The sequence below is a fragment of the Nomascus leucogenys genome, chromosome 7b, assembly GCF_006542625.1.
Source record: "Nomascus leucogenys isolate Asia chromosome 7b, Asia_NLE_v1, whole genome shotgun sequence".
In the NCBI taxonomy this organism is placed as follows: domain Eukaryota; kingdom Metazoa; phylum Chordata; class Mammalia; order Primates; family Hylobatidae; genus Nomascus; species Nomascus leucogenys.
Genome location: NC_044387.1, coordinates 12380925 through 12399723, shown reverse-complemented (window position 1 = coordinate 12399723; position 18799 = coordinate 12380925). Strand labels below are relative to the sequence as shown.

The following is an 18799-nucleotide window of genomic DNA, read 5'->3' as shown; positions in this document are numbered from 1 at the left end:
TCCCGGAAGTGATTTCCTCTGGGTTACAGCGCAGGCGCAAGATAAGCGAGGCGCCGCGCCAGTCGTAGTGGTGCTGTTTGCGGGTCTTCGCGCGGGACCGGGGCGCAGTGGGGTCGCAGAGGCGAGGGTGTCATGTCAGACAACGAGGACAAGTGAGTGCGGGAGCGGAGTGGCCTTTGCGACAACCTCGGAAGGGGCGGGTGAGGCAAGGCTTGGGTCGGCTGAGGAGCCTGGCGTCTAGGGGCAATGTCTGAGGGGACTGGGGTCCTGCGGGGGCCGGCGGAGCCGAGGAAGGGAAGAGCGGGGACCCAGGAGCATAGCCCCGGCTGGAGGCACAGGAGGGCCCAGGCTCGAGGGTCCAGAGGGGATCCGTAGAAAAGGTGTCCTTCAGCAAATGTTCCAGCAAGCCGGGCTCTGTGTCATGCAGTGGGAATATTGAGGTGAATGAAGAATCGTCCCTGCCTCTCCACGTGCTCACTTTCTAGAAGAGGGGGCACAGGCCCATAAGTAAGCAAGCAAGCAGGTAACGGTGGTCGCGTGAACTTCCCCCGTTCTAGAAGTGTGTAGTATAGGAGTACTCCAGAGGAGGGTCTGGGGCAGCTCCACCGGGTGGCATTAAAGTCTGGGACGGTTCGTTGAGTAATTTTTTTTTTTTTTTTTTTTTTTTTTTTTTTTGAGACAGAGTCTCACTCTGTCGCCCAGGCTGGAGTGCAGTGGCGCGATCTCGGCTCACTGTAGCCTCCGCCTCCCGGGTTCAAGGGATTCTCCTGACTCAGCCTCCCGACTAGCTGGGATTATGGGCGTGCACCGCCACGCCTGGCTAATTGTTTGTAGTTTTAGTAGAGACGGGTTTCACCATGTTGGCCAGACTGGCCTCGAACTCCTGACCTTGTGATCCACCCGCCTCGGCCTCCCAAAGTGCTGGGATTACAGGCGTGAGCCACCGTGACCGGCCTGCTTGTAGTAATCTAGATGAGAGAAATCAGTAGCTTATAGTAGGGTGGTAAGAGTAGAGGTGGTGAGAACTGGTTTTGAATTCTGGATATATTACTATTTTAAAGATAGAGCCAAAAAATTACCTGTTGGATGTGTGGGTGCAAAGAGAGCTAGTCTGAAGATAAAAATAAGAAACGTGTGGGATTGCTACCGCATTCCCAGTGAGTGTCAGTAGAGAAGAGGAGATGACCCGTGGCTGAGCATTAGGGCATTCGGACATTGAGTGCTTGGGGGAAAAGAGAAGCCGGGGAGGTGGGGGAACACCAAGAGAGTGAGGTGTCCTTGGAGTCAAGTGAAGAGAGCACGTGGCCTAATGTGCCAGCTGATAGATCAGGCTAAATGAGAAGGAGAGTTGGCCATTGGATTTAGCAACGTGGAGATCATTAATGAGCTTGGAAAGTGGTTTTGGCTGGGCGCGGTGGCTCACGCTTGTAATCCCAGCACTTTGGGAGGCCGAGGCGGGCGGATCACGAGGTCAGGAGATCGAGACCACGATGAAACCCCGTCTCTACTAAAAATACAAAAAATTAGCCGGGCGTGGTGGCGGGCGCCTGTAGTCCCAGCTACTCGGAGAGGCTGAGGCAGGAGAATAGCGTGAACCCGGGAGGCGGAGCTTGCAGTGAGCCGAGATTGCGCCACTGCACTCCAGCCTGGGCGACAGAGCAAGACTCCGTCTCAAAAAAAAAAAAAAAGTGGTTTTGATGGAGCTGTTGGGGTGAAAGGCTTTCTGGAGTGAGATTATGACAAAATGGGAAGAGAGGAAGACAATGAGGGTGGACAGCTCTTTCACACATTTTTGCTTCAAAGGGCACCATGGAATTAGGGCTATGGGGGAGAGAGAAGAGAAGGGTTTTTAAATTTTTTTTTAGATGAGGAAAAGCACATGTTGAAATGCTGATGGGGCCGGGTGCTGTGGCTTACACCTCTAATCCCAGCACTTTGGGAGGCCGAGGAGGGTAGATCACCTGAGGTCAGGAGTTCGAGACCAGCCTGGTCAACATGGTGAAACCCCATCTTTACTAAAAATACAAAAATTAGCTGGGCATGGTGGCGTGTGCCTATAATCCCAGCTACTCGGGAGAATGAGACAGGAGAATTGCTTGAATCCGGGAGGCGGAGGTTGCAGTGAGCCAAGATCGTGCCATTGCACTCCATCCTGGACTACAGAGCGAGACTTTGTCTCAAAAAAAAATGCTGATGGGAATGATCCAGTAAAGAGGGAAACAGTGATGATGAATGAGTCCTAGCAAACTTTGGGGGCAGATGGGGAAAAATCGAAGGGGTAAAATGGAACAAAAGTCGGATTTACTTTATTATTATTATTATTATTATTATTTTATTTTATTTTATTTTATTTTTTTTTGAGAAGGAGTCTTGCTGTGTCACCCAGGCTGGAGTGCAGTGGGGTGACCTCGGCTCAGTGCGCCCTCCACCTCTAGGGTTCAAGCAGTTCTCATGCCTCAGCCTCCTGAGTAGCTGGGATTACAGGCGCCCACCACCATACCCGGCTAACTTTTTTGTATTTTTAGCAGAGATGAGATTTCTCCATGTCGGCCAGGCTGGTCTCGAACTCCTGACCTCAAGTGATGCACCCACCTCGGCCTCTCAAAGTGCTGGGATTACAGACGTGAGCCACTGCACCCAGCTGATTTACTTATTAAGTAGATATTTATTGAGTGCTTCCTACATACTGGGCAAGACACAGATCTCTGCCCTCTTTGATTTTTTTTTTTCTGTTTTTTTTTGGGGGGGGTGTTTTTGAGACAGAGTTTCACTCTTGTTGCCCAGGCTGGAGTGCAATGGCGTGATCTCAGCTCACCACAACCTCCGCCTCCTGGGTTCAAGTGATTCTCGTGCCTCAGCCTCCCAAGTAGCTGGGATTACAGGTATGTGCCACCACGACTCCTGGCTAATTTTGTATTTTTAGTAGAAACGGGGTTTTACCATGTTGGCTAGCTGGCCTTGAACTCCACCCGCCTTGGCCTCCCAAAGTGCTGGGATTACAGGCTTAATCCCAGAGCCACAATACAAAGCCACCATGCCCTGCCTCTGATTTTTATTTTTTTATTTTTCTTATTTTATTTATTTTGAGACAGGTTCTTGTTCTGTCACCCATGCTGGAGTGCAGCGGTGCAATCTTGGCTCACTGCAACCTCCACCTCCTGGGTTCAAGCATTTCTTGTGACTCAGCCCCCCAAGTAGCTGGTATTACAGACATGTGCCACCATGCCCGGCTAATTTTTGTATTTTTAGTAGAGACGGGGTTTTGCCATGTTGGCCAGGCTGGTCTCGAATTCCTGGCCTCAAGTGATCCACCCGCTTCTGTCTCCCAAAGTACCAGGATTACAAGTGTGACCCACCATGCCTGGCCCCTCTTTGATTCTTGTAAGTGATGCTCTAAGTAACTGATCTCTTCTTCCTGTACAGTTTTGATGGCGACGACTTTGATGATGTGGAGGAGGACGAAGGGCTAGATGACTTGGAGAATGCCGAAGAGGTCAGTATTCAGCCTCAGGCTCCCACCTCTGCAGCCCAAGCTGCCAAATAGTCTGGCAGGTGATGATTAGCTGAATGTGTCTGCCTTCTATTTGTGGTCAAGGCCCCTGTCATAAGCCTTCCCAGTTAGAGTGAGCTGTGTTCCAGTCTTGCATAGCAGAACAGCCCTGCAGGGTGGGCCTGAAAGCTTTTGTCCATGTGGTCCACAGCCTGTGGCTTCTGGGGCAGTTAGTTCACTGACAAGTTAAATGGTGCCTTCCTTCATTTGGCAAACGTGTTGAATGTTTATTATATGTCAGGTGCTTTCTGCAGGGTGGGACTACTTAGAGAGCAAAGGGAAGAGGTAAGCAGGGCTCAGATGAGGCAGTATTTTGTAGCCTAAAGGCAATGGGAAGCTACTGACAAATTTTGAGCCAGGACACGGTCCAGGTTACATTTTATTTTATTTTATTTATTTATTTATTTATTTTTGGAGATGGAGTTTCGCTGTATCACCCAGGCTGGAATGCAGTGGAGTGATCTCGGCTCACTGCAACCTCCACCTCCCAGGTTCAGGCAATTCTCTGCCTCAGCCTCCCAACTAGCTGGGATTACAGGTGCCCGCCACCACGCCCAGCTAATTTTTTTTTTTTTTTTTTTTTTTTTTTTTTGAGACGGAGTCTTGCTCTGTCCCCCAGGGTGGAGTGCAGTGGCACGATCTCGGCTCACTGCAAGCTCCGCCTCCCAGGTTCAAGCCATTCTCCTGCCTCAGCCTCCCAAGTAGCTGGGACTACAGGCGCCCGCCAACACGCCCGGCTAATTTTTTGTATTTTTAGTAGAGACGGGGTTTCACCGTGTTAGCCTGGATGGTCTCGATCTCCTGACCTCGTGATCCGCCCGCCTCGGCCTCCCAAAGTGCTGGGATTACAGGCTTGAGCCACCGCGCCCGGCTATTTTTTATATTTTTAGTAGAGACGGGGTTTCACTAACTTGACCAGGCTGGTCTTGAACTCCTGACCTTGTGATCCACCTGCCTCGGCCTCCCAAAGTGCTGGGATTACAGGCATGAGCCACCATGCCCGGCCGAGGTTACATTTTAGAAAGTACATTCCTGCCTCGAGTAAGGGGTGAATTGGGGAAGGGCAAGAGTGAAAGGTGAGAGGCCTGTAGGTGCTGGTAGTGCAGGTGATGAGAAGACAGATGAAAGAGTTATTTCGGTGGGTTGGTTATGGGGCTGAGAAAGTCAGTGGTGACAAGGACGACTCTCAGTTTTCTGGCTTGAGCAGCTAGATGGATAGGTTGCCAGCCTCAAGAGGAAAGTAGGGCTTTCTGTCCTGTGTGACTGATGAGGGAAAAAATGCAGTTATGTTCTGGAGAGATATGGAGCCTTCTCTCTCTGCGTGGCATTTTCAGATACCTTTTCACTTGAGTCAAATGCGTCCTTCTCCATCCTTCTGGTCCCCTTTCCATCTCTGTCATGTAGATTGTGCCTCCTAGATGTACTTCAACCCTGTCTGCATTTTTTTACTCCTGGTGCCTTAACCTGGCTTAGATCTTACTGCTTTTCAGCTACATTTCTGCAGGAATTGTGTGGCTGGTTTTCCTGCTTCAGTCTCACTCCAGATTCTGCTCTGTGTGCTCTTCTCCTTTCAGCGCCCGTTCTTACTTGCCCACATGCTCAGTTACTACTGGCTTTCCTAAATGGCCTCTCCGCTTCCACCACTGCCCCCTGCAGAATATTCTCAACAGAGTATCCAGAGTGATCCTTTCTTTCTGTTTTTGTTGTCGTTGTTGTTGTTTGTTTGCTTGTTTTAAATTAAGAAGTGGTGTCTTGCTACGTTGTCTAGGCTAGAGAACAATGGCTATTTTCAGCTGTGGTCATAGCGCACTACAGCCTTGAACTCCTGGGCTCAAGTGATCCTTCCAGTTCAGCCTCCTGAGTAGCTGGGACTGTAGGTTCTTCACCACCATGCCCAACTCAGGGTCAACCTTTTTTTTTTTTTTTTGAGACAGGGTCTTGCTCTGTCACCCAGGCTGGAGCGCAGTGGCGTGATGTTGGCTCACTGCAAGCTCCGCCTCCCGGGTTCATGCCATTCTCCTGCCTCAGCCTTCCGAGTAGCTGGGACTACAGGCGCCCACCAGCACACCCGGCTAATTTTTTTTTTTTTTTTTTTTTGTATTTTTAGTAGAGACGGGGTTTCACCGTGTTAGCCAGGATGGTCTCGATCTCCTGCCTTGTGATCCGCCTGCCTCGGCCTCCCAAAGTGCTGGGATTACAGGTGTGAGCCACCGTGCCTGGCCTGTTTACTTAATTCTTTATAACCACAGAATTTATTCTCCTGCCTACAATCCTCTACACACCTTTTTTTCTAATTATTGTCCACAACTAGTTGTCCAAACCTCTTTCTGCTCTATGCCTTTGCATGTTGCCTCCTTCCTCGTTGGTTTGACAGCTCCTGCTCATCCTTCTAGGTGAGCTCAAGTCTCATCCTTGGAGTTTTCCTAACCCCCAGTGTGAGTGAGGTGTCCCCACCTCCTCGGGAACTCTGTTGCACCCTTCATAGCACCTGCTCTGTTTACTCTTGTCTCCCCTTTAGACCATTAATTCTTTGAGAGCAGAAATTCCTAGCTTTCTTTCTCAGCATCTGTTAACAATATCTGGCTCAGGACAAATGCTTAGTAAGTAATTATTAAATATTCCTGCCTTCATCTTGACTTTTTTTTTTTTTTTTTTTTTTTTGACGGAGTCTCGCTCTGTTGCCCAGGCTGGAGTGCAGTGGTGCAATCTCGGCTCACTGCAAGCTCCGCCTCCCGGGTTCATGCCATTCTCCTGCCTCAGCCTCCGAGTAGCTGGGACTACAGGCGCCCACCACCACGCCCGGCTAATTTTTTGTATTTTTAGTAGAGACAGGGTTTCACCGTGGTCTCCATCTCCTGACCTCGTGATCCACCCGCCTCGGCCTCCCAAAGTGCTGGGATTACAAGCGTGAGCCACCGTGCCTGGCCCATCTTGACTTTTCTAGCCACTTGACCCATTGGCTCAGCTCCCCTATCTGAAAGATGGGGAGACTATTCCTAGCTTCCTGCTTAGGGTAATTTTTTTGTGCCAGGACCTCTTTTACAGGACCAACATTCTGATACCACCCCATCTCGAGGCCCTCTGCTCTCTTCTGGATGACACAGTCAGCTCTGGAATCTCAGAGCTCCATTACCAGGTCTGAGGCTTGGTCAGGTTAGCTGACTTTCCAAGCCTCTGAAATGAGAACTGTAATCCCTGCCTCATAAGGTTATTGTAAGGATTACATGAGTTGTTAGGAAGCAGTCATGCGGTCCCCTGGCATGCAGTAAGCATTAATGGTGGCTGTGGCGAGGATTGTGATTGTTGTCATTATCACCCTCCCTGTAACCCAAAAATGCCACCTGAGACTTTTCCTCTTTTTTGTCTTGGTGTCCAGGAAGGCCAGGAGAATGTCGAGATCCTCCCCTCTGGGGAGCGACCGCAGGCCAACCAGAAGCGAATCACCACGCCATACATGACCAAGTACGAGCGAGCCCGTGTGCTGGGCACCCGAGCGCTCCAGATTGCGTGAGTGATTGCCCCTTCACTGTCTTCTCCATCTGTCAGGCCACAGTGAGCTCTTGTACCACTGATCTTTTCCAGCCTGGCACCTGAAAACAGACTCTCTGCTCTCACATTCCAAAAGTGGTGCCGTCCCTGCGTACCAGGCATTGTGCTAGGGTCCTGTGCTCAGGTAGCTTGTGATCTAATAGGAGAACTAGGACATGAACATCTGAGAAGTCAAGTAACAGTAAGGGAGAAAAATGATTAAAAAAAAAAAAACCTGAACTAGATGGTTGCCTGTCAGATTAGTGCAGCAAAAAAGGTGAATTCAGAGCCAATGTGTACCAGTGTGTTTTTTTTTTGTTTTTGTTTTTGTTTTCCCAAGATAGAGTCTTGCTGAGTCACTAGGCTGGAGTGCAATGGCACAATCTCAGCTCACTGCAACCTCTGCCTCCCAGGTTCAAGTGATTCTCGTGCCTCAGCCTCCCAGGTAGCTGGAATTACAGGCATGTGCCACCATGCCTAACTAATTGTTGTGTTTTTAATAGAGACGGGGTCTCGCCATGTTGTCTAGGCTAGTCTCGAATGCCTGGCTTCAAGTGATCCACCTGCCTCTGCCTCTCAAAGTGTTGGGATTGCAGGTGAGAGCCACCGTGCCCGGCCATGGTGGTTCTTTGTTGTTTTATTTTCCGAGTCAAGATCTCACTCTCTTGTCCATGCTGGAGCACAGGGGCCTGATCATAGCCCATTGCAGCCTCAAATTCCTGGGCTCGAGCAATTTTCTTTTCTTTTTTTTTTTTTGAGACAGAGTCTTGCTCTGTCTCCCAGGCTGGAGTGCACTGGCCCAATCTCGGCTCAATACAACACCTGCCTCCTGGGTTCAAGCGATTCTCCTGCCTCAGCCTCCCGCGTAGCTGGGACTACAGGCGTCTGCCACCACGCCTGGCTAATTTTTGTATTTTTTCTTTTTTTTTGGAGACGGAGTCTTGCTCTATCACCCAGCCTGGAGTGCAGTGGTGCGATCTCTGCTCACTGCAAGTGCTGCCTCCTGGGTTCACGCCATTCTCCTGCCTCAGCCTCCTGAGTAGCCAGGACTACAGGTGCCCGCCACCGTGCCTGGCTAGTTTTTTGTATTTTTAGTAGAGATGGGGTTTCACCGTGTTAGCCAGGATGGTCTCTTTCTCCTGACCTCATGATCTGCCCGCCTTGGCCTCCCAAAGTGTTGGGATTACAGACGTGAGCCACCACGCCCGGCTATTTTTGTATTTTTAGTAGAAACGGGGTTTCACCGTATTGGCCAGTCTGGTCTCAAACTCCTGACCTTGTGATCCACCCACCTTGGCCTCCCAAAGTGTTGGGATTACAGGCGTGAGCCACCGTGCCCGGCTGGTGCAATTTTCTTTTTCTTTTTTTTTTTTTTTTTTTTTGAGATGGAGTCTCGCTCTGTCGCCCAAGCTGGAGTGCAGTGGCGTGATCTCGGTTCACGGCAAGCTCCGCCTCCCAGGATCACGCCATTCTCCTGCCTCAGCCTCTCGAGTAGCTGGGACTACAGGTGCCCGCCACAACGCCCGGCTAATTTTTTTGTATTTTTAGTGGAGATGGGGTTTCACCGTGTTAGTCAGGATGGTCTGTATCTCCTGACCTTGTGATCCACCTGCCTTGGCCTCCAAAAGTGCTGGGATTACAGGCGTGAGCCACCACGCTCGGCTGGCTCAAGCAATTTTCTTGTCTCAACCTCCCAAGTAGCTTCAAGCTGGGACTACAGGTATGTGCCACTATGCCTGGCTTTGTATTTTTTGTAGAGACAGGGGTCTTGCTATGTTGCCCAGGCTGGTCTTGAACTCAGCCTCAAGTGATTCTCCTGCCTCAGCCTCCCAAAGTGCTGGAGCTGGGATTACAAGCATGAGCAACCATTCCTGGCTTTAAGGTGGTTCTTGATGTGAGGTAGACTATGGTCAGTCCAGCAGAGTGGGGGGCCCTCCAGCTTGAGAGCACACTAGAGAGATGAAAGCACAGAGCAGTGGTGGGGTTTTGGGGATTTGAAAATCAGCAAACTTCCCTCCTCTCCCACGTTTGGGAGAATAAAGATTCAGGAGATAGAGTAGACAGGTGGAGATCCGAGTGTCCAATGAGTGCAGATGAGTTAGCCATAGGCAGTGCAGGCCTTCAGATGCCTGCTGAGGTTTGGGGCAGAGTGGAGAACAGACTGGAAGCACCCTCTGCCAACAGATGGCTTTGAGAAAGCAGGGACTTTCAAAGAGGCTGGGCCACAGATGCCTGCTTTTTTTCCCCCCAGGCTCACCTGTCAGAATAGTTCCTCCTCTTTTCTTGTGAGGAGTAGGAGAGGGGACAGAGCGGGGTACTCTAATTGTACTGTGGGGAAGCATGAGACTGAGAACAGGAGCCCCTACCCCAAACTCCCTATAGGCTGATGTGGGAAATGGTGGGTATCTGGAGGAGCGGGGGTAGTTCAAGTAGGGAATAATGGAAATTAGCCTAGAAAGAAAAGCAGCTGGGTGCCATGGCTCACACCTGTAATCCCAGCACTTTGGGAGGACGAGGCAGGTGGATTGCTTGAGCCCAGAAGTTCAAAATCAGCCTGGGCGACATGGTGAAACCCCATCTCTACAAAAAATACAAAAATTAGCCAAGTGTGGTGGCGTGCGCCTGTAGTCCCAGCTACTCAGGAGGCTGATGTAGGAGGATCACCTAAAGCCAGGAGGTTGAGGCTGCGGTGAACTGTGATTGCACTACTGCACACCAGCCTGAGCGACAGAGACTCCATCTCAAAAAACAACAACAACAACAAAAAAAAACAAAGGAAAGCTGGGGCCAGATTTGTGGACTCTGTGCTTACAGGGGCAGCAATGCTGTCTGTACATTCTCCTCCTTAGTGTTCAAGCAGCACTGGGCTGTTGTCTCCTCTAGTCCTGTAGGGGTAAAGATGACCATCATGTCTACTTCAATAAAGGGTTTTATGGGTGGGCAACATTGTTCTCCCCTATTCCTCAGCAGCGGACCTCTTCTCAGCCTGGTTGCACTCCTTGCTCTTATGCATGGCATTAGAGCCACGCCCAGTATGATAGCCATACCCAATATGCCACCAATGTCAGGATCCTCTGGGCCTGCACCATCAATTGTGGTAGCCACGAACTGTATGTGTCCATTTACATTAAGTACAATTAAATAAAATTAGAAATTCAGTTTCCGTCTCACTAGCCAGCCACACTTCTTTTTATTTGATTGATTTATTTTTTTTGAGAAGGAGTCTCACTCTGTCACCCAGGCTGGAGTGCAGTGGCATGATCTCGGCTCACTGCATCCTCCGCCTCCTGGGTTCAAGTGATTCTCCTACCTGAGCTTCCTGGGTAGCTGGGATTACAGGCACCTGTCACCACGCCTGGCTAATTTTTGTATTTTAAGTAGGGACGAGGTTTCACCATGTTCGTTGGCCAGGCTGGTCTTGAACTCCTGATCTCAGGTGATCCTCCTGCCTCGGCCTCCCAAAGTACTGGGATTACAGGCATGAGCCACCACGCCCAGCCTTTTCTTTTATTTTTTTAGAGACAGTTTGGCTCTGTCGCCCAGGCTGGAGTACAGTGGTGCTATCATAGCTCACTGCAGCCTCAAAACTTCTAGGCTTAAGTGATCTTCCCACTTCAGCCTCCCAGGTAGCTAGGACTACAGGCTAATGCCACCACACCTGGCTAATGTCTTAATTTTTTTGTAGAGACAGGGTCTCACAAAAAGACTTCTGGCTTCCAGTGATCCCCCTGCTTCAGCCTCCAAAGTGCTGGGATTACAACTAGTCACATTTCAAGTGTGTTCAGTAGCCACATGTGGCTACTGGTTACCATAAAGGATAGCACAGGGGGATAGGACATTTCCGTCACTGCAGAGCATTCTGTGGGGCACACTGATATAGGCTAAAAGTGGCCCAGCAGAAAGAAGAATTCATAAGTTATTTTTAAAACAAATAGACTGCTTATTTGCAAGTTAAACAGTCTTTCAGCACTGAAGAAAAATACTGCATTAGCACTTGATAGGATGCTGAGATGATTAAAGATGTAGTCCCAGCCGGGCGCGGTGGCTCAGGCCTGGAATCCGAGCACTGTGGGAGGCCAAGGTGGGCGGATCACCTGAGGTCAGGAGTTTGAGACCAGCCTGGCCAACATGGTGAAACCCTGTCTCTACTAAAAATACAAAAATTAGCTGGGTGTAGTGGCACGCGCCTGTAATCCCAGCTACTCGGGAGGCTGAAGCAGGAGAATCACTTGAACCTGGGAGGTGGAGGTTGCAGTGAGCCAAGATCACGCCACTAATCCAGCCTGGGTGACAGAGTGAGACTCCGTTACCAAAAATAAAAAAAATAAAAAAATAAAAAAGAGACATAATCCCCAGTCCTCCAGGTGTTTTCGGGTGGGGGAGATAGACCTGTGCACAGGTAACCACAACCCAAGGCAGATGCGAGTGGTGCTTTATGAAAGGTACAAAGAGAGTTATTGCAGAGGTGACTGGGAAAGCCTTGTGAAGGGATTAGAATTCTAGTGGGGACAGGTAAAGAGAGTTGGTTTTGTGGGTACTCCAGGTGCCAGAAACAGCCCAAGGAAAGGTCCAGGTGGAGGCAGGCAGTTGTGGATTTGTGGTGAGGGATCATAAGCAGCTTGGGGCATAAGGCTGAAAAAGATGACACTGATCCCGTGAGTGACAAGTTCAGAAGATTGGAGTTTATTTGGTGGGCAGTGTGAAGCACTTAAAGGTTTTGAGGCCGACATCCAGGCCACTCATAAATCCAAGTGTCCTGTTTTTCTTTTCTTTCTTTCTTTTTTTTTGTTTTTTTTGTTTTTTTTTTGAGATGGAGTTTTGCTCTTGTTGCCCAGGCTAGAGTGCAATGGCATGATCTTGGCTGACTGCAACCTCTGCCTCCTGGGTTCAAGGAATTCTCCAGCCTCAGCCTCCTGAGTAGCTGGGATTACAGGTGCACGCCACCATGCCTGGCTAATATTTTGCATTTTTAGTAGAGAGGGTGTTTCACCATGTTGGTCAGGCTGGTCTCGAACTCGTGACCTCAGGTGATCCACCCGCCGTGACCTCAGGTGATCCACCCGCCTTGGCCTCCCAAAGTGCTGGGATTATAGGCGTGAGCCACTGTGCCCAGCCAAGTGTCCTGTTTTTCTTGGGGAGCAAAGCTTGATCCAGCTCATTCCAGTCTTTAGTGCTCTTTCCACTTAAGGGCTATGACACCATCTGGTGGCTCCTTGCCTGCTGTAAAGCTCTTGTACAGCCATAATGGGACTCTGCACTTGGTAGGTGCAGATAGAGTCTCACTCTGTCACCTAGGCTGGAGTGCAGTGGTGCCATCTCGGTTCTCTGCAACCTTCACCTCCTGGTTCAAGCGATTCTCGTGCCTCAGCCTCCTGAGTACCTGGGACTACAGGCATGCACCACCACGCCCGGCTAATTTTTTGTATTTTTAGTAGAGACAGGGTTTCACCATGTTGGCCAGGCTGGTCTCAAACTCCTGACCTCAGGTGATTCGCCTGCCTCAGCCTCCCAGAGTGCTGTGATTACAGGCGTGAGCCACTGCACCTGGCCAGAACAACTGTTTCTTGGGTGGGTTTTGGATGGAGTTTCAGTCTGGTTCATTAGCACCACCTGGTGGCTGATGATGTTTGTCACATCTACTTCTTAACTGGATGGTTGATGTGTTTATTTGTAGAAGCCATGGTGCAAGAAAAATTAAATTACTTAAGGACACATTCTTGCACATTCCATGTGCATAATAGGTGCTGAATGAGTGAATGCCTTTGAATTACTTATATTTTGAAAGAAAGCAGGCATATGCAGATCAGGAAAAGTATTTTGCCACATTCTTTAAAGCTTTATATTTTGGGAACGTTTAAATACTTATTGAGAGAGAATATAGGGAAAGTTAAATACTTCATCTCTGCCCTTGGGAAATTTTCAGGCTTTTGGGAGTAATATAAATCGAAATATTTAGTAATAAAATTAGTAAGCTGGTAGCTCTCAGACTAGCTGATTATCATAATCATCTGGGCAGTTTTGCAAATGCAGGCTCTCAGGCCGCTTCACTAGAGATTCTATTCAGGGGGTCTGGGGAAGGTTCCAGGAAACTGTATTTTTTAGCACGCTCTCCTGTTAATTCTGGATGTGTTAGTGTGAACCTGAGCTGGAATCATCAAGGGTGGCTTCCTAGAGGAGATGGGCCTAGAATTGGCATCCCTTTGCTTGGTGGTAAAATCTCCACTGTGGGCCAAGTGTTGTGCTGGGGGCTGGGCCTCCGTGGTGAATCACATGTGGTTCTGGGCCACCAGGAGCTCATGGTCTAATATGGAAACTTTCCAAACAAGTAGTTACAGTTCAATGAGATTGGTGCCAAGAAAAGTATATGCAAAATGAGTCCGGGTACTGAAGAGTCAGCACACGATTTCCAGGGTGGAGACATCCGAACCTCTCGCAGACTTTTAGAGAGAGGAAGAGCTTGTAAGAGCACATGAAAGGGAAACAACATGGCGCGTCTAGGGAACCAGAAATAGTTTGGTATGGCTGGAATGTGGGGTAAATACAGGAAAGTAGCACGGGACTGTGCTAGGAAGGTGAACAGGGACCAGACTGCACTCTGGCCTGATAGCCAAGGAGAGTCATGGCAGTGTTGTAAGCAGATGAGCCCCCTGACTGCTGGCCTCAGGTGAAGGGTGGGGAGGGAGGGCTGGGCAGGAAGGGCAGGGCCTCTACTGAGGTGTTGTGTCTATAGAGAATGGAAATGAGGCCGGGCATGGTGGCTCATGCCTTTCATCCCAGCAGTTTAGAAGGCTGAGGCAGGCGGATTGCTTGAGCCCAGAAGTTTGAGACCAGCCTGGGCAACATGGCGAAATGTTAATTTCACCCATCTATACAAAAAATACAAAAAATTAGCATAGCTGGTGGTGTATGCCTGTAGTTCCAGCTGCTTGGGAGGCGGCAGGAGAATTGCTTGAGCCTGGGAGGTAGAGGTTGCAGTGAGCCAGGATCTCGCCATTGCACTCCAGTCTGGGCAATAGGAGTGAAACCTTGTCTCCAAAAAATAAAGAGAGAGAGAAAATAGAAATTGAAATGAGGTGCACTGGGCACTGAGGCAAGGCTCTGGGATTGGAGCAGTTAGAATGGTGTGCCTTTGCATACGTCTCCCTTTCCACCAGGACACTCTGCTGTGGCCCCTGGGCTCTGGAGTCTGCGATAGGCCTCTGCCAGGGGAGATCTCTGGCAGTGCCCCTACACACCACTCCCTACTGTGCCTGCCTACCTAGAAGATGACGTTTCTAGGTGGGGACCAGGATGCCGTTCCACCCTCACTGCCTGTTGGGCCCTTCTCCCTGGGTTTGTAGTCTCCCTAACACCTGTCCTTATCCCTACAGGATGTGTGCCCCTGTGATGGTGGAGCTGGAGGGGGAGACAGATCCTCTGCTCATTGCCATGAAGGAACTCAAGTAAGTCACTCAAATCATGGTTCACTTCTCCAAATCTCTGGGAGGCATCTGTTGGGCTCTCTGTTGCACCCTTTGCTCCCACTTCCCTGGCTGGAGAAGTTGATGCTTATTCCTACAGATCCTTAGGAACAGCTCACCAGGAGGTAGGAGGAAGAGAGAAGAGGAGGCAGGGAGACGGGGAGGGCACTGATGAGACAGGGACCTCTTCTGGCTGTTGGAATTTCCCTGTTCTTGCTGCAGGAGGCCTTACCAATATTCTATCACTCTTCCCCCTCTTGTCTGATATAAAAACTTTCTTTTTCTTGTAATTGCTTTCTTACAAAGTACACTCATCAGCCCCAAGAGGCTGCTCCTAAGACTTCTCTTTCCTTGTGTTTTGCACACAATCTGTTCCTTTTGCGGCAGAGCTGGGGTCACCAGCCCTCATGTACCTGTGACTTCTCCCCTGCCACAGGGCCCGAAAGATCCCCATCATCATTCGCCGTTACCTGCCAGATGGGAGCTATGAAGACTGGGGGGTGGACGAGCTCATCATCACCGACTGAGCTGGAGTCATCTTCCTGCCCTTGCCCCATGCCCAATTTTCATTCTCACTTTATATGTGTAAATAATAAAATATTCAACTTTCCAACCCCCTTCCCCTCTGCTTATCTGCGATGTCACCACCTGTTGCTTCCCTGTTACCGCCATGCTGCCTGGAGCATGCACCTTTTCCAGTGGCCCTGTGACTGTCAGCTCCTTAAGAAGCACCAGGGGCCCTTAGCCCTTTTGGATCCCCCACATCCTTCCCTCCATCTCCCTGTTCCCCAGAGCAAAGGCTGCTGCAGGGGAGACACCTCAGCTGCCTTCCCAGCAGACAGACGAGTCTTTGTGCCCAGGGAGCTGGTTGCCACGGAAACCCCCAATTTCCTTTCCAGTGGGGACTGGCTGCAGGGGCTTCTCCCTTCTCAGGAGTATCACAGAGCAGGTCTCATCAAGCCACCCATTGTTTCCTAAGGACCTGCTTCGAGCCTCTTATCGTGGGCTGGGATCCCCTTTCAGGAGCAGTGCCCCAGCAGGAAGCGTGGGGGTGTGCTGATCTCCCACCCTCCCCAGGCAGAGCCCTGCTGGGCAAGTCAGCAGCTGGAGCAAGGACCGAGCACCTGCCTACCCCTGCCCCCACGGCTCTCTCCCCACTCCTCCTCAGGACTCTGCCCACACACTGTCCTCTGTGGCCCACCTCTTTGGTGTGCCACACCCATGCCTTCTTCCCAGCCCCTGTAAGATATCCTTTCCCTCCTGTTTGGGGCTGGTGATCCTCTGAGGCCTTGGGGAGATGATGCTGGGGTGGTGGTGCTCCTGGGTTCCAGGTGTTACATTAAGTCAGAGCTGGAGCTCCCCCTTCCTCTGCCTGAGGTTCTAATGGGTCCTCTTCCTTTCTCCACCCTGCTTACCCAACCTGAGGTAAGACCAGTCACACTGGCTCCTCCCTCCTAGAGGGGGTCAAGGGGAGGGTGTATTTTGACATGAACAGGGATAGAGGGAAAACTGGCTCCCTGAATATGCCAGCCTTAACCTCCATTCCACTGCCAGCTCCCCTTCCAAGAGGAGGAACTGGGCTTCCCTAAACCTCTGCAGGAGGCAAGGCCTCCAGGCCTGGGTGCAGCCTGGCCCTGGGATGGGGTGTGGGGAGTGAATGGTGAGCATCTGCACTGGTGGGAGGGCTGTCTGCTGCCCTGGAGAAGGGTTAATTCAGGGAGCAGTGGACTTCACACCCCCATCCACCCTCCTCCAAGCCTGTGGAATCCTTTAATCAAGTTGGGTGCTGAAATTTCAGCTCTGAAATGCCGCCTTTGTGCTGGCATCCAGGCAGCCGCCCCAGAGTGCGGGGGTCACTTTCTCGGCCCCATTTCTCTAAATGGTCTCTTTGTTCCCTGCTGGGCTGCTCAGTATCAGATGTGATTAAAGGGAGATGGGGTTTGGGCTGGGGAGGAGGGGAGTTGGGGGTTAACTCTTAGGGGATAGAGTGCAAGGGAAATGGGACAGAAGGGGTGTTTTTTTCTCCTATCTTCCTCTTTCCATTCTCCTCTTTTGGGGAGTCCCCTGCTATTCAGCTGTCTGGGCCTGGCTTTTGACTTCTCTTGAATAAAATGTCACCGGTCACCACTATTGGTTCTGTTTTCTTAGGGTTTGGGCATAGTCTCTTGAGTCATTTCCAGAAACAACTGACCCTTTTTTAACAAGTGGAGCTCCTGCCTTCCTGAGGCCTGTGCACACTTGGAACTTGTGGTCTAAGGGATGCACACAACCCAGGTCTTCTGACTTCTCTGGGGTCATTTCCCCTCCTTCCACATCCTCAGTGATTTCCCACTCAGTCTCATGAGATGTGGGGTCTTGGAGGTGATAGTGTCATCTTCCGGATGTGTGCCCTGCTCCCCACCGTGCCAGCTCTATATCCCTCATCCCACTTTGAGCAGGAGTAGTGAACAGACCACAAATGGACAAAAGTCCTGCCTTGCAATGAAGGGGAAAGGGTGGGTTGTAAAAATTATAAACACATAAGGTTAGTACTGAATGATCCATGACAAAATTCTAGAATAGGTCCCTCCACATTTAAAAGTGCTTATATAATAAAGAGGAGATCGGGCGCTAGCATAGGGTGTCTAAGAACCAATATTGCCAAATAAGTTTGTTTTTTCGATGGTTACTGGTCCAGTAGGTTGAGGGAATGCCAGAGATCAGTGAATCTTGATTTTGACAAGGCATCGGCAGTCTCCATGCCACTGTGACAGAGAAGCATGTGCTTCATGGTGATGTAATTAGACAGTTTTAGAACTGATTAGACAGCCTCCTTAGGAGTGGAGATAATAGCTAGGTGCGGTGGCTCACACCTGTAGTCCCAGCACTTTGGGAGGCTGAGGTGGGTGGATCATGAGGTCAGGAGATCGAGACCATCCTGGCTAACACAGTGAAACCCCGTCTCTACTAAAAAATACAAAAAATTAGCCAGGTGTGGTGGTGGGCACCTGTAGTCCCAGCTACTCGGGAGGCTGAGGCAGGAGAATGGCATGAACCCAGGAGGCGGAGCTTGCAGTGAGCCGAGATCCCGCTACTGCACTCCAGCCTGGGCGACAGAGGGCGACTCAAAAAAAAGAGTGGAGATAATAGGCCAGGTGTGGTGGCTCACGCCTGTAATCCCAGCACTTGGGAGGCTGAGGCGAGCGGATCATGAGGTCAGGAGATTGAGACCATCCTGGCCAACATGGTGAAACCCCATCTCTACTTAAAAAAAAAAAAATTAGCTGGGCGTGGTGGTGCGTGCCTATAGTCCCAGCTACTCGGGAGGCTGAGGCAGGGGAATCGCTTGAATCCAGGAGACAGAAGTTGCAGGGAGCCAAGATTGCACCATTGCACTCCAGCCTGGCAACAGAGCAAGACTCCATCTAAAAAAAAAAAAAAAAAAAGAGTGGAGATAATAGAACTGACAGTGGAGAGAGGCATTTAGTGCTGTACGCAGGTGTCCCTCTTCATTTCGACCTTTATTAGTGACTTGAATGAGGCTATTCAAGTTTGCAGACACATAAAGCTCTAAAGGAGAGCTAAGTTCTAAAAAGTTTAATACAGGTGGGGAAATGGGTCAAACCCAACAAGGTGAGATCTGTTAAGATCAGTGTAAAGTCCTGCTTTTATCTAAAACAAAACAAAAACAGCATACATACAATTTGGATATAACTTTGCAATGGATATTGTCTAAAAGATCGGGTTTCGGTTACCATCCAGCTTCACGGGAACCAGCAGTTTTGGGGAGGTTGCTTGAAGAGCTTCCACGATGCAGGTCCTAGATGGAGGGATTTTGGCCACCCTGGGGAGTGGGCTAGTTCTTGGTGCCCTGCCTCTCCCCCGGTCCTGACTAGGGGCTGGAGACCACAGATGAAGGAAGGGAGCTGAGGATGCCCAGTCTGGAGCAGTGGAAGACACATTGCTCCAGATACAAAGCAGAAGTAGGGTCTGCAAACCACAGGCAGGTGGAGGGGATGATGGTTAAAAATGCAAGCCTTGGAGTCAGAGCTGGGTTCAGATTCTGGCACCAGCACTTCTTAGCATCAACCTCTCAAACTTCAGTTTCCCCATCTGGAAAATTGAGATAACGATTGGACCTACCCCTTCATTGGCCTGAATGACATAAAACCCTTGGCGGAGCACTTAGTAAATGGCAGCTGGATATAAGCTATTACGAGCTGGGTATGAGGAAGAACTTCCAACCACCGGAGTTGTTCATCAGTGGAGCAAGATGGCAAAG

At 50.1% G+C, this 18799-nt stretch overlaps 1 protein-coding gene across 3 annotated transcripts in view; it reads left to right on the top strand.

The window, feature by feature from the left end:
* Positions 1-7: 7 nt before the first annotated feature.
* POLR2F (RNA polymerase II subunit F) overlaps positions 8-18799 on the top strand; it is a 34335-nt gene continuing 15543 nt past the window's right edge. The window contains exons 1-5 of one of the 3 annotated variants that reach the window (XM_003264733.3): positions 8-152; positions 3424-3493; positions 6927-7057; positions 14449-14520; positions 14975-16662. In XM_003264733.3, coding sequence (XP_003264781.1) covers positions 133-152; positions 3424-3493; positions 6927-7057; positions 14449-14520; positions 14975-15065 — 384 coding nt within the window. In that variant the 5' untranslated portion in view covers positions 8-132 and the 3' untranslated portion in view covers positions 15066-16662. Of the gene's footprint in view, positions 153-3423; positions 3494-6926; positions 7058-14448; positions 14521-14974; positions 16663-18799 lie in introns of those variants that run through there. The other 2 variants (XM_030815578.1, XM_030815577.1) reach the window with 2 other exon arrangements.